General features: G+C 52.2%; 2 protein-coding genes across 2 annotated transcripts in view; both read right to left on the minus strand.

Moving 5' to 3' along the window:
- The window catches only part of RASSF5 (Ras association domain family member 5), a 67,388-nt gene extending 53,041 nt beyond the window's left edge, over positions 1–14,347 (minus strand). The window contains exon 1 of the mRNA XM_047076580.1: positions 13,888–14,347. Coding sequence (XP_046932536.1) covers positions 13,888–14,347 — 460 coding nt within the window. The remainder of the gene's footprint in view (positions 1–13,887) is intronic.
- Positions 14,348–20,699: 6,352 nt separating this feature from the next.
- The window catches only part of IKBKE (inhibitor of nuclear factor kappa B kinase subunit epsilon), a 30,546-nt gene continuing 28,741 nt past the window's right edge, over positions 20,700–22,504 (minus strand). Inside the window, exon 23 of the transcript XR_006961548.1 lies at positions 20,700–22,246. The gene's annotated coding sequence lies outside the window, so the exon portion shown is untranslated. The remainder of the gene's footprint in view (positions 22,247–22,504) is intronic.

The raw sequence follows: 22,504 nt of genomic DNA on the forward strand, positions 1-22,504 counted from the left end.
GGAGTTTTACAAATAGTAACAAGCCCACAGTATCCAAAGCCAGTGTGGAGCGGCCAGATGCCCTCTCAGCTTCAGGCCTGCTCAGGAGGGGCCTCTGTCTCCTCTAGGCATGTGTCACTTTGCTCTGGGTGTAAGAGAGACAAAGCAGGTGGGGTCCTCCCCACCCCCGGGGGCTCAGGTTCCTCTCCACCCACCCCTGGGGGCCCCTGTGAAGACACAGGAGGTGTCTGGGTAGCTGATAAAGGACGCGGTCTCTAGTAGTGAGGGGCAGATATGGAACGAGGAGCTTGAGGGTTTTTTGTTTCTTGTTTTGCTTCTATTTGATTATTTTTAAAGCAGATACCATCTCTGAGAAGGGGCAAAGGGCAGTCTAACCTCTTGCTAGCCTCGAGTATACATATATTTTTAAATTTTTTCTTAATGTTTACTTATTTTTGAGAGAGAGGGAGAGAGAAAGCGCGAGCGAGGGTGGGATAGACAGAGAGGGAGACACAGAATCCAAAGCAGGCTCCAGGCTCCGAGCTGTTGGCACAGAGTCTGACGAGGGGCCCGAACACACGAACTACAAGATCATGACCTGAGCCAAAGTCGGACGCTCAACTGACCGAGCCACCCAGGCGCCCCTCGAGTGGATTTCTGAGTGTCCCACAGACCCCAAGGACAAGAACAACTAAATAAGTCCGCAAGAGGTTGTGCCTGGGTGTCTGCAACTACAGGGCAGCAGAGGAAGCTCAGACAGACGTGCAGATATGAATGTGCAGGCAGGTGTATGCTCGGAGGTATGCCCGATCAGAGAGCCAGGAGGTCACAGAAGCCCAGGAGCAAACAGGCTCAGTCCTTTATGGGACAACCAGGCTGCTGCACCCAACTGGTCTTTCCACACCTGCTTTGATGTCACTTGCATGCAAAGTACCGACCCACCGGGTGAAAGGAGACTTTTGGCAGTGAGGAGAAAAGTAAATAGATTGCGTCTGAGGCGCTCTCTGCAGGAGACACACAAAGGCTTCTTTACAGCTGTGTCCCTGTAGCCAGGACCACCAGAGATTCCTGGAAAGACCCAGGCCGTTTCTGCTGACCCCGGAGAAGCCTTTTAAAATGATAGATGACTTATTCCTTGGCAACATGCTTGCTTAGCTCTAATGAGGCCCGGTGGGCTAATCTAGCCTTGCTTGTTAATTAAGTGGTGCGGTAAACTCAGTGATAGGAATTTTTCCAGAGAGAGTGTTTGAGTTTCATGCCTCTCCTCCACTTCTGCCCAGGCAACCTCCAAACCCCATCTCTTTCACTGAGGTGCAGGCAGCTAGCACACCCGACCCAGGTGTGATGGCAGAGCAGCCCAGCGGGGGGCTCGCACAGAGGACCCACTGGGAACAGTTACTGAGAGTCTTTCTGGGAGCAGCTGCCAACAAGGGACCTGCATCATGTCAACTGGTTTACATCCAATGTCATGTTTAACCCATGTGACACCAACTTGAGGTCAGAATTCTTTGCCCAGCTTACACTGGGAAAAACCAAGGCTCAGAGAGGTTCATCTGTATGAGGAAGGCCCCCCTGCCAGGAATCCGAGGTCCAGACTCAATTCAGCTTGGCTCCACGCTGGTTTTCTTAAAGGCCACACTGCAGGCTGCTCACGGATTCCTGCAAGTCAGCTCTTCTAGAAATCTGCGGCCCACTGTCTACCGCTGCCATCATCGCTGAGCGCCCTGTCTCCCCTCTTCCCATCCATTAAGTCTAAATGCTAACACGAGTTCAACGAGCACATTGTAGCCACAGTGCGGCAATTTCTCTGACCTTAATGCTGCCACTCCAAGCCTGATTGATTTTCTTAAATCTATATAACTCCTTGGGCTGAATAGCAAAGGAGCAAGGGAATGATCTGTGGAATAATTCTTGCGGGAGGGAGGATGAACAGGAAGACGCAAGTGAGGGTTCAAATTGAGGAACTCAGCATCCAGCTGTCTTCTCGTGGAGGGCCGCAGTATGCATGAGCCACTGATGAGGATAAATTATGCAGGCTGGCTAAGAGTATTTGTCTCCAAATGGGGATTAGGTCAAGTTGAATTAAAATTCCCACTTCTCCAGAGGTAAAACATCAATCAGGAAAAAATCAAATTCTCCAGAGTCAAGACAACGTTGTCTTTTAAACTCTGCTTCCGAAATCTCAGCCCAGAGATGGCTGTTCAGTTTAGTTCCATCTCTAAAACTCAGCACCGTGACCCACTGGATGTCCCTCCAATTCCTGAATGTGTATGAGAACAGTGGGGAGACAAATGGGGCAGGGAGCCCCAAGGAAAGCTTTGTGCTCCAAAGATCCAGCCATCAAAGGGAAGCAGCAAACGGTCAGAAGATGAGTAGAATCTCGGGCAAGGGGTCCCAGGCCTGGCTGTGTATTCCTGGTCCCTAACAAGGGGCCTCACTTCCCTGAGCCATCACATCTGTGAAATAACATAATCCCCTTTGCACTCCCACTGCACAGGGATCTGGAGGGAATACGACATGTTAAAAATAAACAAACAAACATAAGTGCTTTGACTCTTTGGTAGAAGGGTACTGTAGGATACTGAGATAGCATGACACAGCAGAAAAACCATAAGCTGAAGGCAGGTGCCCAGGCCCCCAACTTTGGTTGGCCTCATCGCTCTTTCTTTGAAAAAAAGGAAGTAGACGGGGCACCTGGGTGTCTCAGTCAGTTGGGTGTCCGACTTCAGCTCAGGTCATGATCTCGAGGTTCGTGAGTTCAAGCCCCATATTGGGCTCACTGCTGTAAGCACAGAGCCTGCTTTCGGTTCTCTGCCCCTCTCCCATTTGTGCTCTTTCAAAAATAAGCAAACATTTAAAGAAAGAGAAAGAAAGAAAGAAAGAAAGAAAGAAAGAAAGAAAGAAAGAAAGAAAGAAAGAAAAAGAAAGAAAAAGAAAGAAAGAAAGAAAGAGAGAAAGAAAGAAAGAGAAAGAAAGAAATTAGGACAACCTAAGTTTCCATGAAAATTTGTTACTGTCTCTCCTTCTTATCTTCCATATTATGCCCTTATCCTTCCCTAGGTGAGGACTGTTCCCCCACTAACTAGTGCTCAGGGAAAGAAACTGGAGCCCAGTCATCGCCTGAGGCTGGGCTCCTGTCCCCTGTGTCCTGGCCAGTAGTCCCTAGCCCCACAAAGCTTGCATGTTGGGGCCCCACAGGCACCTCCCCTAACCCTGCAGATGAGAAACCCCTGCCTAGGAAACGTCACCGCCCGCCCCTGGGTCCTTGGGAAGCTGACTCTGCAGTGTGGCAAGGTTTCAGGCCCCTCAGGCCTAAAACAGTGTCATCCAAGTGCCCATCTTCCAACAGCTCAGGGGCCCAGATTAAGATGACTTCTTGGCCTTAATTTTCAGCCGAGGAAAAGCTGTTAGAACCCACAGCCAACCTGGGCCTATGAAACGGGCTGCCCGTGTACTGTCAGACCTGCCATTCCACCTAAAGCTGGCAGGGTGGCAGTGCCTGAGCTTTGGCCCCTGGGGCGTCAGGAGGGCCAAGGAGTGGTGCTGAGCTCAGCGGCAAATTCTAGGCTGCAAGAGGTCTCCTGGCCTTCCTTCCTCACGGAAAAGGCCCCTAGGCTGAGGCCTTGGAACCCAAGAACCCCCCACCACCACCACCACCGAGGGCCCCTAGCTGGAGCACCTTGGACCTACCGCGAGCCAGCCGGGCCTCGTGGCAGAACTTCTGCAGGGCCTGGAGCCTCTTCGATCCCGAGCGGCTCTTGGGGAGCCTGCAGAAGAGGCGCTGGAGCCTCGCCATAACTGCGCCGAAGCAGGCAGTGGCCGCCTCCTCACCCCCGCCCTCAGTCATCCCGCTGCAGGAGATCGATGCCTTTTTTCCAGGCCAGCCGGCAGGGATGGAGCGATGAGTGGAGAGTCACTAGCTCTGGGAGGATCCCGGGGCCCTCCTGTGACGGGGGTTTGCTCCAATCAGCCCAGCCAGCTGCTTTTCCCAGAGGAAGTCACAGGCACCTGGGACGCGGGCCCCTGCACCAGCACAGCCTGCCCAATGCCTTCTCCTTCCTAGCTAAGGTCCTTTCCCTCCACCTCCCCCAATGGAAAACTTTCTATTCCTGGGGCTTTTAGCTTGATAAGATAAAAATGCCCCCACCAAACAGGCTGCAGGAAAGAGCCTGTCTCGAGCTTCACCCCTCAGGAGTGCCTGAGAGCCTGAAAATCAATGTCTCCAAAGTTTCAACAGACAGCAGAAGTGACCAGTTATCTCACACCATGTGCCTGGCCCAGGAGCTCATTAATGGATTTCTTTGGGGATGGCAGATTAATAATGCTTTACCAGCTATATAGGCTCCTGAGGGACGACAGGGCTAATTCACATCCTCCCATGCTAAGCCCAGGGTAGGGGAAGAGCGAAGGCTTTCAGCCGACTGGGCCCATGAAAAGGCAGAGGGTCAGACCATTTATCTGAGCCCAGATACCTGAGCAGAGAGAGGTCTCAGAGAGGTCTGTTGCTCTCTGAGCAAAAGAAGGAAGAAAGAGAAAGGAAGAAAAGAATAGAGCCTATCATAAATAGGACAGGAATGTTCTCTTGCCCTGAAACAGTACCCACAGGGCATCATTGCCTCAACACTGACTCCCAGAAGCAACCAAGTCCCAGTGGGGAAGTTTCCAGAGGCCCTGTCACCAAGGCCAAGACAGGCAGCACAGCCTTCCGGGAAAGCCGCTGGGGAGGGGTGCCTGCTCCCGGGCTGCCCAGAGATTCCAGAACTCATCTGCCAACCACCAGCGGGGGCCAGTTTCAGATGAAGGAGGGACACATGTCCTGCACTGCAGAGGACTCAGGAGTGCTCGGAAATGAAGATGCATTCACACCTCTGTGCTCTGGTCATGTGGTATTCGGTCCGGGAAGTCAACGTCCATGGGTTCAGGCGTGAGCTCTGTTATTCCTCATGCAACCACGAACCTGGATCCCCTCCTCTGTGCTGTAGTTTGCCCCCAGGTCACAAAGAATGCTGAGCGGTATCCTAGCCCAAGGCCATGTCCTCGGGCCCACTTAGAGAAGAAAATGTTGGTAGAACAAATCTTTCAAACAGGCCGTCCATCATCTGCCTTCCTCCTAGGAAATCTGGCTAGAAGGTCCTCATGTTAGATCACCCCTCACTATTGAGGACCTCAGTACTTGGTGCAGTAACAATAAAAACTTGTTTGTAAGCTTGACAATAAAAGCACATTGTTTATAAGTGATTCATTTAAGACAGAAATGCCCTAAAATGGCACCCTTTCTCAGGCCCAGACATTGGTTCTTTCTCCCTCATTCTTCCTCAGGGAGATGGGGCTGCCACTGGCCTTTTTTTTGTGCCCCCACCCCTCAGTTTATCCAGCAACTTCTGCACAGAAGAGGATGGCAAGTGAGTCCAGATCCTAAAACAACACTTGGGGCCACCAAGCAAGGGGGTCCGGAACTTCCGGCCGGGTGAGGCCAGGCTGGGGGGAGGGGAGGCCTTCCCATTCCAGCTCTCAGGGAAGGAAACATGTGTGCTATAGAACTTCTAGTATGAGTCACAGGTAAGGGGGAAAACCCCTCCTGAATGCCCCCCTTGGGTGCAAGGATATACTGCTCTCACTTCTCCTTTCTCCTCATTGCAGAGCTGTTCTTTGACAGGTTAAGCCACTGGCGAGTTCTCTCTCAGCAGGAGAGAACTGGCAGACACTGAAGAAGGGGCCTTGGGAGGCTTTAGAATCTTCACTCCTGACCCTTTGAAAACTGGGTAGGAAGAAAAATGTAGGGGTATTTTAGGAGGAGAACTATCTAGGGGTGGGGAGATGTATGATGACTTCTCATAGCCCCCCAACATCTAAGCACCAACCAGATGACCTGCCTGCTGAGGAGAGAGTCCAGCCCAGGCCCAACGCAGTTTGAAGAGACAGGCTTCCCTATTTCAAGTGCCGGGGCTACGATATATTCTCACCTTGAAATGCCCTATTCATAGAGAGGTAACCCCAGATTGCTTTTGAAAATACACATCACCAGAACAGACATTTACATACCGTGTGTTCAATCCTTTCTCTCAAAACTCAAGTTGCAGCTGGAATCTGTTGTTCCATTGAATAGTAAGGCATCTCTGAGGGTTTTTGTTTTCTTTTAAATCCTTTCCTCAGTTGCAGAAAGGACATAATTGTTTCAATAGAAACCACAAAACCTCCAGCTTCCATTCAATTTGAATGGAAAAAACAGCTTCCTCCAAGTCAGCAAGGAAAATAAGCAATGATACCCAAATGTAAGACTGATCTGGACAGAGAGTCAGAGATGGGGTGAGAGTGAGGAGGTGGGGGTTCCCCAAATCTGCTCATCCTCATGTGGCCACATTGCTGCCCGGGATGGAATCAGAGGTCTGTGAGGCAAACCTCGGTTCCTATCACAGCCCCTATGCAAACTTTCTTCATCCTAGCTGTCCCTTCTGAGGCTCAGCCTAACTTCGCTGTGGTTCCTGGTTAGCTCTGTGTCATGAACTGTGACCCTGGGTCATGGCAAGGAGGAGGCATGGAACAGGAAGAGACCTCCTACCTGCTTTTTCATGCCAACCCCCCTATATACTCCAAACACCAATGGGGTGGGGCAGGGCCAGAGAGAGACCCTTGTTTCTTTTATCTTGGGACTTAGAAAAACTTCACCTTTTGTTTAAAGATCTCATGATTTACACATGCTGAAGATCTACTTAGAAACCAAACTCTGGAAACAGGCCTAAGTGCAGCCAACTCTCAGTTATCCAGGTGCTGGCTGACTGTGCAGCTGTCACGTGGCTTACCCACCCTTGGCTCACCCCCTTTTTTTTCCTCTGCACTTCTTTTTATGGACCTTTCAGCATCACTGACAGAAGGGAGGCAGACGAATGAGGAAGCTCAACTAACTCGCATGTTCAGGGACATTAGCTCATAAGGCAAAATGCTGTGCTGAATTCTGGTGCTGATTTTGCCACTACTGACTCTTGCGGAGGTCATCTGCCTCCCTGAAGGCTGTGCCTTCTCAGCTGTGAGGGGGCCATGGTCCCACCAGCTCTGCCCACCTCACAAGCCCAGGCACAAGAACAGGCTTCAGGTTCGGCCAGGTCATCTCTGAGATAAAAGTTCTCTCTGCCCCACACTTCTTGTTATTCTCAACTCTTCTCATTCCACGTAAATATTCCCATCCCACCAGGCTCATAGGACACCAATTTGCATCTATAGCAAACACAATGATAATTCTTTCCCAGAGCCAGCATCCAGTAAAAACAAAACATAACAAGATTAAAAAAAAAAAAATCAACAAAAGGAAAAAAAAAACACAAAAGGATTAAAAAAAACAGGCAAAGAATATCATCCTTCTTTTAGGGCTGACTTTTAGATGCGATTTCTTTTTTCTTTTTTAAGTGTTTTTCTTTTAATGGCTCATTTATTTTTGAGAGAGAGAAAGAGCATGAGTGGGGGAGGGGCAGAGAGAAGAGACAGAGGATCCGAAACAGGCTCTGTGCTGACAGCAGAGAACCCGACGCGGGGCTCCAACTCACGAACTGTGAGATCATGACCTGAGCCCAAGTTGGATGTTCAACCAACTGGACCAGCCCGGTGGTGTGATTTCTTAAAGGTCCATGTAAGCCAAGTTTCCATTTTTCTAGCAGCATTAGCCAATAGCCACTGCAGATATCTGGGCAAGATCTGCCCTGCCCTGAAAATGTTTGTTCAAGAAACAAGGAGGGGGAGCAGAAGGTGGGGTGCAGGCCCTCCACTGCAGAGTAAACACGACCCAGCCCCTCTGTGGTCACAGGTGAGTGACGTACCCTGCTCCCTGCCTCCCAATGACACATAGGAATGAACAGACTAGACTTTCCAACACCACCCTTCTTACAAACCCTCAGTACAATGTGAGCTGGAACTTTTCTCCCTGATGCCCTTAATGGGGCCAGAGCAGTAGGTGAGGGTAGGAAAATCCTGAAGAAAATCAGGGATGTGCTACAGAAACCAGGGGTTGCCAGGCCCCCCTCAATCAGGACAGGACACTGTCCCCTGGGAGGCTGCACACATGGCTACCTTGCCAGGAGGGACCCCTGCTGGTCCTCTTCCTTCCCCTCCCGAAAGGGCAAAATGAGAACCCAGCATCACTGCTTTTTCTACAGGTGCATCTCTCAAGAACTTTCTCTATGCCAGGAACCACAGGCAGGCTAGAACACGCCCCACATGAACTTGTTGGCCACTTTGGCCACCATGCAGAGCTCCTGGGGTGCAGCGAGCTCTGCCCCTGTCTCCTCAGCATGGTGTGTGCAGTGCTTCAGAGAACTTCCAAGCATCACCTCCCCTGGTCTGAGTCAAGATAGTCTTGACCTTGGGGCGGGGCTCCCCATGACCACTGTTATTCCACTTAAACCAGTGTCCCCAAGGAAGAGAGCCTGCTGCCCTGCCTGACATCATCCCCTTGGCCTCCTTGCTCTTTCCCCAAAGTCTAAAAGCTGGCTCAGCTCCCCTCCCAACCCGGAGATCCTGCCCTGAACATGTGGACAGAAGCTTGCCAAATCCCTCGGAAAAAAAACCACAAGTGACTACATGCCCAGCCATCTACCGGGTCAGGGCTGGCCTTCCCAGCGCCAGCGCCTCTGGCACTTCCCGACCCAGACAGCAGGGAGCCGGAACCGTGCCGGGGCGGTGGGTGGCCTGGGGGATGGACAGCACTTGGCCACCGGCACAGCAGGTCTCCAAGTGAGAGGCAAGGCTGGCTGCTGACTGAAGCTCGGTCTGGGGGTGGGGGGTGGGGAGACATTCCATCTGCGTGCTCTGCGCACCCACAAATACTCACCTGCCCAAGATTATTCACCTTGTCATCTGAGGAATGCGAACAGGAAGAGCCTCTAATAAGGCCAGAGGTGTATTTACAGCTTCCTCACCAGCCTTAATAGTATCCTGGACTGAGCAAGAGTGGCTACCTGCTCTTTCCAGGGGGAAACTGAGGAATGGTACGGGGAGCCAGAGAGGGCTCCATGGAAGAGCCTTGGGGGGCGGGGGGGAGGATGCTGCTTCCGACACAGAAATGCTGGGCACGGCCAAAGGAGGGAAATGACCTGAGATGGCCTCCAAGGCCTTCAAGGTCTGTCACGTTCACCCCACCTGAGAGGTTCTGACCTTGTCCCGCCCCTAGCCAGGCAGACGATCGACGCCTCCCTGCCTATGTAAGACCTTGGCGGCAGCATCCCTGTGTGCTGACCTCAGGAAGCCATTCTGGGGATGAATATGGAAGCAAGCATGAAAACCCTTTGGGTTCTTCGTGGGAAAATCACGACTGGCCTGTGAAGAATCCTTCCTGTGCTCAGAGGTGGGCTGGGCCTAAGCCAGCTCCCTGTGGCTGAAGTCACTTCACCAGCCAGGCAGGGCCCTTGGGGCCGAGCTGGGGGCTGTCTTTTCTCCGTCACTCAGGGCGTGCCTGCCAGGCTTGGCACAGGCTGAGTGACCGATAAACTTGGGAGGAAGAGAGAGGATCCCGGACCAAACCCTCAGCACTGAGGGGAGATGTCAATTCACTTCCACCTAATAACTCCACAGGATCAGCAGGCGAACACACACGTTCATTACCAAGTCTAATTAGGCTGGCAGACAAGTGGCATTAATCATTTTTGACTGTACCTGGGATTCAAGCCCCCTTCCCTCCGTAATCAGAAATTTTCATGCTCTGATGAAGAGGGGGGACAATTAAGCCCACATTTAATCCCTTCAATTTCATCTTTTGAGAAGACAGGAAGCAGGGAGGAGAGGAAACAGGATACAGCTTGGGGACCTCAGAAGCCTCCCTCAAAGCATTCCAGGTCTGTTCTCTGCCCCCAAACACACACACACACACACACCACTAGGACCTTTCCCAAAGAGAAGAGCCCAGTTAGAGCCAGCATTGGGAGGAATCACAGGTGGGGGATTCTACTCTCTTTAACAACTCAACGTCCATTTCTCTAACCTCCACAGCCAAACACGAGCCTAAATCAATGAAAACACTTCAAGCCACACACTTCAGTGCTGCTGGGTGTGCTGGACAAATAAAATACTTTCCAAGTGCCCAAGATTTCTAGGTCTGCTACAGGAAAACTCAGTGTCAATGTCCCAGTCACCCCTTTTACAAAGAACTCATGGCCAGAGAGGATTCCACACGATCCAGGGGCTGTCATGTGGGTGGTTCTAGTCTTTACAGAGAGGCGGGTTGAGCCCAGCCACTAATGAAGTGACAAGACAGAGGTGGGAGGGCTGGACAAGGAGCCCTGTGCGATATCAGTCTCCCTCACCCCAGAAGGTCCCCTGCCCCTGAGGTCTCATGGCAAATGCTTCCTATTCACATCATAATTAAACATCTATCACAGAAGAGGGGTAAGACAATGAGCCCCAGGGCCCCCCTTTCAACCCTGTAATTCCAATCACTTAACAATTCATAGCTCTGAATGATGCTGCCTCCAAGGAAGACTCTAGACACCCACTAGCATCATGCCCAAGCATCCCTCCTTGAATGCTGAGCTGGTCTTAGGTTTCCCCATTTTCCATACTTTCCATAGTCCAGGATGGCTTCCATATCCACAAAACTAGATGAAAGGTAAAGGTCAACTCTCTGTGCCTTCTACAGAAGACAGGGTCCATAACCTCTAAAGGACATTACCTGTTACCAAAGCCAAAGGGCAGCCAGTGAGTTTCTGGCTTGTTTGCTGTTGACACTGCCCTCCCAGAATGCCGGAAATGGATCCTCACCAGTGCCACTGTCCCCATCCTAAAACATACACATGCATTCACAAAATTCTCTCTGTCTCTCTTCCGATCCCCACTGGATTTCCTTCTCCATCTAACAAACATGATTTCTTTAATCCTGGAAATTAATATTAACTCTGAGTCTCCCTGTTGGCAAATCCAGCATTAACCAGAGTCAGTTATAGACCTAGATGTGGAAGTAGGAGTAAACTTAAGTTAGAGGGGCTTTCACTAAACAGACAGGCACGCACCTTTCTAAAAGTCTCCCTCAGGGGTACCTGGGTGGCTCAGCCGGTTGAGAGTCAGACTTCGCTCAGGTCAAGATCTCGAGGTCCATGAGTTCGAGCCCCACATCGGGCTCCGTGCTGACAGCTCAGAGTTTGGAGCCTGCTTCAGATTCTGTGTCTCCCTCTCTCTCTGCCATTCTCCCTCTCTCTCTCTCTCTCTCTCTAAAATAAACATTAAAAATTTTTTTTACAGTCTCCCTTATTAAAAGCCCATTTTGCCAACACCCATCGCCAGCCTCCTGCCCAGACAGATGTCATTTGCATACCACTGCCCTTTTGCTTACTTCCAAGAGCAGAGAGATTTAAGAGTAAAAACAAGCCACCACCTTCATCAACTGCTACTTACTGAGGCTGCTCTGTGCCTGGAACTTTGTTGGAGGCAAGTGATATAAAGACAAGGCACCAGTGTCTTGACGCTCCCTAAGCCACTGGCATTCAGTGAGGATGAAGATGTTCCACAACAACGGCAGGGGCAGAAAGGGCCTTTCTAGAGGGAATTAATACTTGCACTTCTTGGGATGCTCATGGCCCTCGCTTCCCCACTTAGCTCAGCCAGGCAGGGTTTGAAAACTGTACTCACTGCTTGGAAAGGTGATCTTAAGAGGTGTCATGAGCCCAGACATATTGTTACAGCTGTTGGATGGGAGGGGATAATAATAACATTCATATTGCATTAAACGTTCATAATGCCTTTTGCAGGGCACTGTGCTAAGCGCTTTACATATATTAATTCATTTAATTCTCATATTAACACAATGAAGTAGGTATGTCATTATCCCTGTTTTTTAAAACAAGGAAGCAGAGCACAGAGATGCCCAGAATCACACAGAGATTAAGTGGCAGAGTAAAGATTCAAACTCAGTTCTTCTGGTTTCAGTCTGTCCTTTTAATCGCTGCATGGTACTACCTTTGTAAAGCCATATTTTTGAACCTCACTTTTCAAAACAAAGATAAAACAAACCAACCCCATCATGGAATTAGATCTTTAACTGTAAGAAAGATGCTCAGTGAGTTTGGCCAGCTGTGTCTTCACCTGCCAGCGCTCATTTGCACATCAGAACATTTCTCAACTGTTCCCATCAAGCCACAGGTCCACAACCAGTTAAATATTAATAATGACAAACAGAGACTCCGCTCATTATTCCCTTGATTCCAGCTCTGCTCCCTCTCTGGTGCTCAGACACCTCTAGTTGATACAGTCCCCAAATGTCTTAGTACAAAGTAGAATTCCAATAAAGCAGATTTCCCAGGGTTCCAGCACAACTAAATCCATGACAGTGAGAATACTGCCTCTCTCTGCGTTTATAGAATTGATGGACACGGTAAGGTACCCTAGGAACCTCGAGAGGGCGAAAGTTGCCGACACATCCACGGGCAAGTTGCATTTGATTCTCCTGGAAAGCCAGGGACATTTACCAAGTGACAGCAGCCCTCCACCCACAATACACCCCTCTATAAATTTTGCTCTTTCCTTTTGTATCAGCACCTAAATTGTGAGTTCTGGTGGTGGAGGGAGCAACACCGACTTTCCCCTCCGATCCTTCCCTCCCACTTGACCCTGGCTTAGAATATGAGCTTTCCTTCCCTAAAGCCAGCTGCAGTAAGAGGCACAGGGTACAGCCTCTGCTGGGAACTGCAGAGAGAGGCGAGGGAGGGTTTTCCTGATGCAGAAGTAGCTGCTGCCTGGCCAGTGCTGCAGCGGGATGGGAGACAGGGGCCTGCTGTCATGGGGGAAGGGCCTTTGCTGAAAAGATGCAAACCACAACTCATTTCCAGAGATGCTTGCTAGGGGTTGTGCCATGTTCTGTGCTTTGTACTTCAGATATTTAAACTATCTCTATAAACGCACAGACCCATGGATATGGACATCTTCCACCAAACATGGCAACTTCAAATATGGGGGTGGGGAGAGGACACCCCTTAAAGAAATACACACACCTAACTGTAGGAAGAGAAAAATAATACACCCCCCGCCCCCCGCCCCTGCCAAGAAGACTGCAAATTTGCTCAGAAAGTCTACAACACTGGGTGTCCAGTGATCCACAGGCAGGCTTTGAGAAGAGTGTGGCTCAGAAGAAGCCTGGAGGGGCCTGAGAGCTCCGAGGAGGAAAGTACTGGGCAGGGAGTTGGGGAATTTTAGAGCCTGGTGACTGGGGCAGTAACCGAAGAGTTGAGGGGGGAGGAGGAGGGGAGGGGGAGGCAGTGGCAGGACACAGCCAAACATTAGAGCAGAGTCCAAAGGTTTGAGGGGCCAGAGGTGGAAGGCAAGAGGGGGCACAGGTCCAGGGTAACCTCAGGTTCGCTTCAACCTCACAGTCCATTTCCATCCAAAGCCTAACCAGGTCTCTTCCCTGTTCCTGCAATGCTCCCTGAAGGAGAGGTGTGCCATAGGTGGACATGTACCATGGGCCTGTACCACAGGCGACAAACCAGCCATTTCCCCATTAACCCTAATAAGCATGGGTCTAAGGGCCATCTCAATACCGGTCTCACAACCCTCTGTCAAGAACTTACAGCAAAAGCAAGAAGGTGCGTGAGATACAAGGGAATGACCTTGCCGGCGTGGCCATCATCCGCAACCTGTGTGTGTGTGTGTGTGTGTGTGTGTGTGTGTGTGTGTGTGTGTGTGTGTGGCGGGGCGAAGTGCGTACCTGTCAGGGACAGAGCTATTTGTTAAATACCGCATCACCATACCTGGGCAGTAGGCAGTCACTAAAGCATACCGGGCAGGGGACTAAGAAGCAGAGTCTCCCGGGCGCGTCTCCTTTAGTCGAAGTGGAGAAGGTCAATGGCCCTGTCTCCTGCCCCAGCCCCCTCGCAGTTCCCCGCCCGCGGACTGCGGTCTTCCCGCGCGCCCCTCCCCTGCCATGCCCTCAACACTCACTAGCGCAGCGCAGCGCCTGCCGCAGCACCTCTCGTCCGCACAGGTCACACCAGCCCCGGCCGCTCCGCAGCGCCAGTTCGGCGAAGCGGTGCCCCTCGCCTCGCTCCACCGGGACGCGAGGATCCTGCGGCTGCTCGAAGATGCTCCGTACGTCGCGGGGCCGGGGCGCCCCAGGCCGCCGCCGCAGCCTCTGCTGCAGACCAGGCCGGAGAGGGCGAGCGGGTCGGGAGGCCCGAGGTTGGGGCTCCGGGTCCCCCCGGGCAGCCCTCCGGGCGCCGCGCCCCTCGTGCGCCCCGCGCGCAGTGGAGAGGGGAGCGGGGGCGCAGCGGCGAGAGGAGCGGCCGGGGGGCGGCGGCTGCGGCGGCTCGTGGCCGCTCAGACTCTGCAGGTAGCGCGGCGGTTCTGGGTCCAAGAGCAGCGGGTAGGGACGCTGCCCGATGGCCGGGGACGCCATGGCCATGCCGGGCCAACGGCGGCGGTTCGCGGCGGTGGCGCTGCTCCCGAGTCAGCCTCGAGAGAAGGGCGGCCCCACACGAGCGCGCCTTTAAAGGAACCGCAGCCTGCAGGGCGGGGCGGAGGCGGGGAGACTCGCGCGAGGCAGGAAGGACGCCCCAGGGATCCGCCGACCCGCCGAGCGGCTGGGGGCGCGGGAGCGAGCGCGGATTTAGGCGCGTCTTCGGGAAGCGGACGGGACCGCTGGGGCAGCTAAGAGGCGTTGCTGGGCGGGCCGTCTGCCCTCAGCCCTGCCTCCTTCCCTCTCCCATCACGGCCCCCCAAACCAGGTACCCCCCATAACCGCACCCCAACACGCCCCGGTGAGGGAGCAGGCGGCCAGGAAGGGCTTGGGAACTAGCTGCGGGTGGGTCTGTGAATAGGTCCCGAGGCCCGTGTCCGCGCGCCAGCCTCCGGCTTTTCCCGCCCACGGGAGAGTGTGCGCCTCGGCTCCCCTCGCCGCACCCCCCCCCACCCCGGGCCACCCTGCCCCGCGTGGGTCGGGAATGCCCCGTCGGCGCTTGCGCTCCCGCAGCGGCTCCGAGTCCGGTGACGCCGAGGCACGCGCGGCTGCAGACGCTTCCGATGCTGACCGCGGGAAGCCGCCTACTCGGCGGCGGAGGCTGTCCGCGTGCGACTTTCACTCTCGCTGGATTTCCCCTCCGTCGGCAGCCCTGCCTGGTAGGATATTCCTTTCCCGGAAGACTGGGGTTATGATCCGGGGCCCTGGATCGCCCGGACTTGGGAGAGCTTATCTTCCTAAGACAAAACCTCCTCCTCCCACAGCTGCTCTAGTAACTCCTGTGGAAACAGCCCCTCCAAAAGCCCTACTTCGTATTAGTGATGGACGCTCACTTGTGGGACCCAGAGAGTCCTTTTGTGCTGGCGCCAGACCAGGCTTCATAACCTCCTCTGTCCCTTCCATTTGAACGCTCCGATTTCACCGTCTTCAAAGTCTTAATACTTTTTGAGCAAGGGCCCGACAGTTTCTTCGTACGCTAGGTCCCACAAATTATGTATCCTGTCCTGATCGTCTCTCGCGGGCGCGAACAGGACTGCTGGATCTTTGAACCCGCCAGCTGCACGACCCCGGGCCCTCTCCAGCCTCTGTACTTTTGTCTATTTATTTATTTATTTATTTATTACCCGTAAATTAGTCTGGGAGTGGGAAGACAGGTAAATGCTTTTGCGATCCACGGCTCTGATGCGGTGACCACTGCCTGTCCTTTTAAAACTTGGGGTTCAGTTTGGTTGATTTAGCAGAGGTCACCAGCAACCGACTTTGCAAATAGTCTAAATTCCTAAAGACCTCAGACTTGTTCTTCCCAAGCCAGAGATGGGACTCCCCCTAGTGTCTGATAGGGGAATCTTCACTTTTGCTTTTAGTTTCCCTTTGAAGGTAATTTTTAGGTAATTCCTAAAATTTCAGGAGTCTAGCAGCCAGGGAATTCCCAGCCTTTGACCCATGACAGGAGAGAGGAGAGAGAGGAGAGGAGAGAATGTGCACCATCCGCTCCCCTCTCCCACCTCTCCCCTCCCCTGTCTGAACCTTGCTTTCTCTACCTTCAGTGCTTTTCAAACTTTGGTGTGCATCACATTTACTTGGAGGGCTTGTTAAATCACAGATTACTGGGCTCCACCCCCAGAGTTTCTGATCAATATGAGTTTAGGGCTGAGGTGTGAGATTTTGCCTTTTTTAATTTTAATTATTTTTTGAGAGAGAGAGAGTGTGTGTGTGCAGGGAAGGGAGAGAGAGAATCCCAAGCAGATTCCACACTGTCAGTGCAGAGCCCGATGCAGGGCTTGAACTGTGAGATCATGACCTGAGCCAGAACCAAGAGTTGGACACTCAACTGACTGGGCTACCCAGGCGCCCCGAGATTTTGCATTTTTAACAAATCCCTAGGTGGTGTAGCTGCCGGTGGTCCAAGGACTCCAGTACTCTAGATCCAAGGTGCTGATAAGGTGGGCTTCTCTGTTCTTTTCCCCACAGGGCAGGTGAACTTCAGTGGACACAAATGAGAAAAACTCCATAGGCGGGGGCGGCAGGAGGGCTATCCCTGAATGCTTTCTGCTGAATATTTGCAAAGAAAAGTACAATTTGCCTTTTTGGTCTCTTTCTCCCCCTTCTCCCACTTTTTCTGCAAATAGTTTTCTCAGAGTTGTTGCAGAAACCTGTATTGCACGTAAATATCTGCTCATATCCACCCTTTGTTATCCATCCATCTCCACGGACTTGAGAGTTGTTGGAGGAGATCACTGTCTCCGAGGCAGTGAGCTGGGTGAGGTCCAGGGCGTGCACCCAGCTTGAGCTCTGGTTGACAGCTTGCTGTGGCAAGAAGGGACCTGGTAATGAGTACATCATTTGGAAGGCCAGTTCTGAAATGCCGCTTGTGAAATAATTGCCAACAGTCACCATCTCTGCCCTCCATTGCACTCCCCACCCCCTTTCCAGGCATGGGTTTGGGCAGCCCGTCCCAGATCCCCTGGATGGAGAGGCTCATGGGATGGGTGTCTAGAATCACCGGACATAAACCCCTTCCCAGTTGCCTGAGCTGCGCACAAAAATGATCTGGGCTTCCTTTCCTGATGCAGCTCTGATTTGGAAGAATGGTGGTGACTGCTCTCAGCCCTGAATGGGGGAGGTGGTTGTGCAGGGCCAGAGCCCTGCATTTGGCTTCTGGGATGGGAACGGAGATGAAAACGGAGATAACATAACCTCATGTAATCAACCCAAAAAGTTTATCAAGTTTATCTTAAGGTTCATCTCCCTGAGCCAAGAATTGAGGCTGGGAGAAGTAGTTGCCTCCCCAGAGCCCCAGCTGGAGGCTCCCTGGCTGGGACTCGCCTCCTCTGATGCCATCTTGCCCAGCCCAGCCCGTCCCACAACTCCCTCTCTCTGTCTCTGTCTCTCTCTCTCACAAGTCAGTCCTCCTTCCCCAGGGAGGAAGTACTAAATAAACTCTAGTCTCGTTGTAGGGTCAGGACCATGACCGATGTACTGTAGTGGCTGATGCTTGAGGTTCAGAACTGTTTGGACCGGTCTTTGGTCATGCCAGCTACCCGGGTAGGACCACAGCATCTGCTGAGACACCTCCCCTGGGAGTTTTTCCCATGTTAGCAGATCCTCTTGTCTCAGAGCCATTGACTTTTTTCTGTTTGTGACTCACCCCCAGAAGAGTAGGTGTGCTGTTTTTATTTTTGACCAAGGGGAAGGATCCTGACAGTAGCTCAAGTGTGTGGTCAGTGTGTGAAGTCACTGCGGAGGTGGTCAGACAGTGTGCTGGCTCCCCCATTGGGTGAATTGCTTCAGGGCTGTCCTCCCAACCCTCTACCAAGTTTCTTAGTAGGAAGGAAAGGGGAAGAACAGGATGGGTCCTGACTTTCTGAAGGGGAAGTTTTTGGTTTTGTTTGGCTTTGAAGCATTTGAAGTCGCTGAAATCCCCGAAGCATTGAGGGGACCTCCCAGTGATTCTGACAGTGCAACTGTTTGCACAGCCTCGCCCGGACTAGTCAGGACAGGTTAGGTTATGCTGCAGTAATAAACATCCTGCAAATCTCGGTGCCTTTAAACCAGAAACTTCTCTCTCATATTACATGCCCTTTGCTGGTTGGCATGAAGAGTCTGTTCTTCAAAGCCACTCGGGGACCCAGGCTGATGGATCCCAGCCACCACATCTGATGTTGCCAGTCACCATGCCAGAGGGAAACCAAGAGAGCCTGGAAGTTCCTACATATCCAGACTATCCTACACAGTGGGAGCAGGAGGTGCAATCCTATCATGTGCTCAGAATTGGGAGAGGGCACCTGGGTGGCTCAGTCGGTTGGGCATCAACTCTTGATTTTGGCTCAGGTCATTATCTCAGTGTTGTGGGATCAAGCTTGGCGCTGAGTATGGAGCCTGCTTAAGACCCCCCCGCCTCTCCTTCTGTCCCTCTCCCCTGCTTGCACTCTCTTCCTCTCTCTAAAATTAAAATATATATATATATATATATATATATATATATATATTTTTTTTTAATGAAATGAACTCAATTGTCAGCTACCAACTCATTTCTTAACAACCTTTAAGCCATGGTCCCTGCACCCAGGGAGGAGAGACAAAGAACTACCTGGCCCAGGGAGAATAGAAGGCACCCAGTGACCTGCTGGGCGGGATAGATGTGACAGTGGTGTTGGGAACTCTATTTAAGACTCATGAACTCCTCCAAAGTTGATGGTCACTGGGGTGGATTTCTTGCCTCCATGGCCAGGGCTGAAGGCTAGGAGGGTGTCTTCCCCACTTCAGGAGGATGGGCTTTCTTTGTGTCACCAACCCCCAGTGCTCCCACAGGGATCATCTGGGTCCTTGACAGTACTTGGGACAAGAGGGCAAACCAGGGTTCGAACGTGAGCAAGGATCTGAGGGCTCCTGGAAAGGTGTCACCCTGTAGGGTGGGGTGGTGGGTGGGGCTTGTTTGCCAACAGTTTAGTGATGCCTCCTCGGTCTGCATCTCAATTATGGGATTTTTCCACCCAAGTCACTCCACCAGGCTTATGATAAGACTGGTGTGTGTGTGTGTGTGTGTGTGTGTGTGTGTGTGTGTTTATGTTTCTTCTTTCTGTGTTGGAAAAACTCTGATATTCCAGGCAGATCTGTCTGCAGCTTCTCCCCCTCAGCCAGAGAGGAGGCTCCAAGCCACAGCCACTTATATTCCAGCACGAAGTCAGCTCTGGGCCCATTGCTGTGGCAGGAAGCCAGGGACGAAGATTGTGACAGACCAGCACAAGCACAGTGGCCGGGATGGTCTTCCCGGCTCTTCCTGCTCCCACCCAACCCACCACACATGCGAGTACACACACACACACACACACACACACACACACACACAATTGTCTCTTCTGGGTCTCGGTCCTCTCATTTCTGTTCCCCCTCCGCCCTCCTTCTCCATTACCCTTTGCCTGTCCATCTCTTGATCACTCCCTTCCTCTCTCTCCTGCCTCCCACCCTCTCTCCTGTCCTTACTCCCATCTCTTGTCTCCCCCAAACACCCCCGTCTCTCTACAGAGGGCACTGGGAAAGGGCCCAGCTGCTTGAAGTAACTGCTGTTACTCAGAGCTTCCAAGGGAAATAGTCTGAAGCTCCTTCAGGCCATCCTGGCCCATTCCTTACCACCTCCCGTTGGCATCACTTGGCTAAGGATTCTCTGTGAGATGAAAGGAAAAGAAGCCAGGATTCCACCTTTTACAAAATCACTGAAGCATCCTGGAAGTGACTCTCACATGACAAATTGTAGCAGAGGCTCCCCCTGCTGAAGCGAGATAGGCCCGAGAAAGCAAACGGTGGGTGCAGTGGGAGAGTGGCCAGGTCCTTGTGGGGATCTGTCCTGTCCCCTAGCCTAGCCTCCCTGACCTCAGCTGTCGGGGGGGGGGGGGGGGCGGTGCTTGGTCAGGCGTATACTGCCCACTGCCCATTGGCCTGTGCTGGGGCGTTCACATGTCCTCTGCAGGTCGTTTGCAAACTCTGCCTCAGTGTTCTCAAACTTTAGCTTAAGAATCACCAGGAAAGGGGCACCTGCATGGCTCAGTTGGTTAAGCATCCGACTTCAGCTCAGGTCATGATCTCATGATCCGTGAGTTTGAGCCCCACCTGGGGATTTGTACTGACAACTCAGAGCCTGGAGCCTGCTTCGGATTCTGTGTCTCCCTCTCTCTCTGCCCCTCCCCTGCTCATGATCTCTCAAAAATAAATAAAAACATTTTTAAAAAATTAAAAAAAAAAAAAAAGAATCACCAGGGAAGCTTATCCACATTGCAGGTTCCTGGGCTACACCCTTACTGATTGGAATCATGTGGGCGGGGTCCCAGAATCTGTTTTGAACCCAGACACCAGCCTATGAAGAGGAAATTGAGCAGATTCTGAAACACAGAGACTACAGGCCTGTAGCTCTGGGCACTGAAAGAGGCACCAGGCCCTCCAGAGTGGGCTGCACTAACCGCATGGGGAGCCCAGATGTGCCCCCACATCCTCCTAGTTAGGCCCACTTTTAACATGGACTAGCCTATTTTAAGAGGATGCTCGCCATAAATCTGAATGCCATGTGGATTCTTTCCAGATATTTGTGACCGAACTGAGCCACTGACTGAACTTATCTGACACAAGAGCTTCTATTTCTTTTTTTCTTAAGTCTATTTATTTATTTTGAGAGAGAGAGAGAGAGAGAGAGAGAATGTGAGTGCACACACAAGTGGGGAAGGGGCAGAGAGAAGGAAAGACAGAATCCCAAGCAGGCTCTATGCCATCGGGACAGACCCTGATGTGGGGCTTGAACTCACGAACCATCAGATCATGACCTGAGCAGAGATCACGAGTCAGATGCTTCGCTGACTAAGCCGCCCAGGCGCCCCAAGAGCATCTGTTTCTTGATCTACTCTGCACAAGATCTTCACAGCCAAGGGAGGGGCAGGGGGTGTGCAGAGAATTAACATTGTGTTTCAGGCACTTTGTGGAAATATCTGATCTATTCCTACCTGTAACTTTGAAAGATGTCATCACCACTTTACAAATGAGACCAAGGCACGGTGTTTCAATACACCCTCCACAGCGACACCAAAGAGTCATATCTTTAAAATACCAGTTGGCCTTGGCTTTAAACCTGTTTCTATGCTTCCCTGAGGTAAAGCTCAAATTCCCTAGTGTGGCCTACAGGACCTTTTGGGTCTGGCTGCCCTCTTTCCTCAACACTGACTTCCCACTTCAGCTTACTCCACAGTGACACACATTCTTACAGTTCTTTCCATGCCGTGGCTGTGCTGTTCCCACTGCCGGGGACGCCTGTCATGCCTTCTTTGCTAGGTAACTCCACTCACCTGCCAAGACCTCACCGGAGTCCACTGCCGCCTGAGTCCTTCCCTGACCTAACCGCGGTCCCCTGTGATGACGGTGACGTAATGCCACACTTGAGCTGTGTGTTCCTACTCTCCTCATGATACTGAGATGCCTCCCCCATCAAGGTGAACTCCTCTGGGAGCAGGTGAGGCATCGTAGTCACCTGTGTGGTTTTGGTACGCATAACCGGGCCTGGCACAGTACGGGGTGTTCGGTTCATGCCTGAGGAACCGAGTGGGCTCATTTTAAGTGTCGTGTTAGGAATCACTACAGAGGACAGAAAGGGGAGTTTAAGAGGTCTTCAGACACCTGAGGATCTTACACCGTTCTGAATCTGGGCCTTGGTCCAGTTCCTCGCACAGAATCAGAAGTTCTGCAGGAGTTTAAATCGGGGGAGGCGTCCACGTCCCAGCACAGCAACAGACTGGAGCCTTTGAGCATGTCCTTTGCTGGGCTCTGCTCATGAGATCACAGAGCCTGGATCATATCATGTCTCAAAAATCCACACTTGGCTTTCAGGGATCCCCTGGCTCTTCTGCTGAGCTCCACCAAGCATATGTGATCCAGAGGCAGCCACAGCTGCCAGGGAAAATCCATGCTGGGACTTCCCTACAAGGCCGTTGATGAGCCAGAAGTGTCAGCCTGAACTTCACGCAGGCAGAGCAGACCAGGCGTGCCCAGGGCCCAGGGCCGTGGAGAGGCAGCAGCTGGTTCCAGGGGCCCCAGACTCTGAGCCCATTGGGTATAGATGACCCCATGGACGCCACCCCCCCCAAATGGCATACGTGAAGCCACTTAGGCCTGAGGCAAGCAGCCCCTCGGTGCCCCTCCCCTGGGTCTTTAGAGGGTGCTGGTCTTTTCCATAGAGAAGCAGCATGGACGGTATCAGAATGCAGGACCCAGGTCTCCTCACTTCTGCCCTGCTGGGTCATTAGGCAGGGTAGCCTCTGAGGACATGGAGGTTTCGTGAAGACGGGCAGGAAAGATTTCTGGGGTGATCTAGAGTCAAGCATAGTGTTGTTTTCATGCTTCATGCACAAATGGAGCCTCCCACGCATCTCCCTCCCCTCATGGGGCTACTTGACTGCGTTCTCCCCCACCCCCTAGGCTAGGTGGGTAGCCGAGTTCTGCTTAAGGGAAGGCTGGATGTAGTGCGGGGAAAGACTGCGTTTGTACAAGTCTGAGTGCCCAGGCACCATTCTAGCTTCTAGGCAAAATGAGGGAATACTCAAAATGGTCCACAGAAGTGCTTAAGCT

This window comes from Lynx rufus, unplaced genomic scaffold, assembly GCF_022079265.1.
Source record: "Lynx rufus isolate CCGP_SWC_20201006 ecotype Redwood Valley unplaced genomic scaffold, mLynRuf1.p SCAF_15, whole genome shotgun sequence".
Taxonomy (NCBI): Eukaryota; Metazoa; Chordata; class Mammalia; order Carnivora; family Felidae; genus Lynx; species Lynx rufus.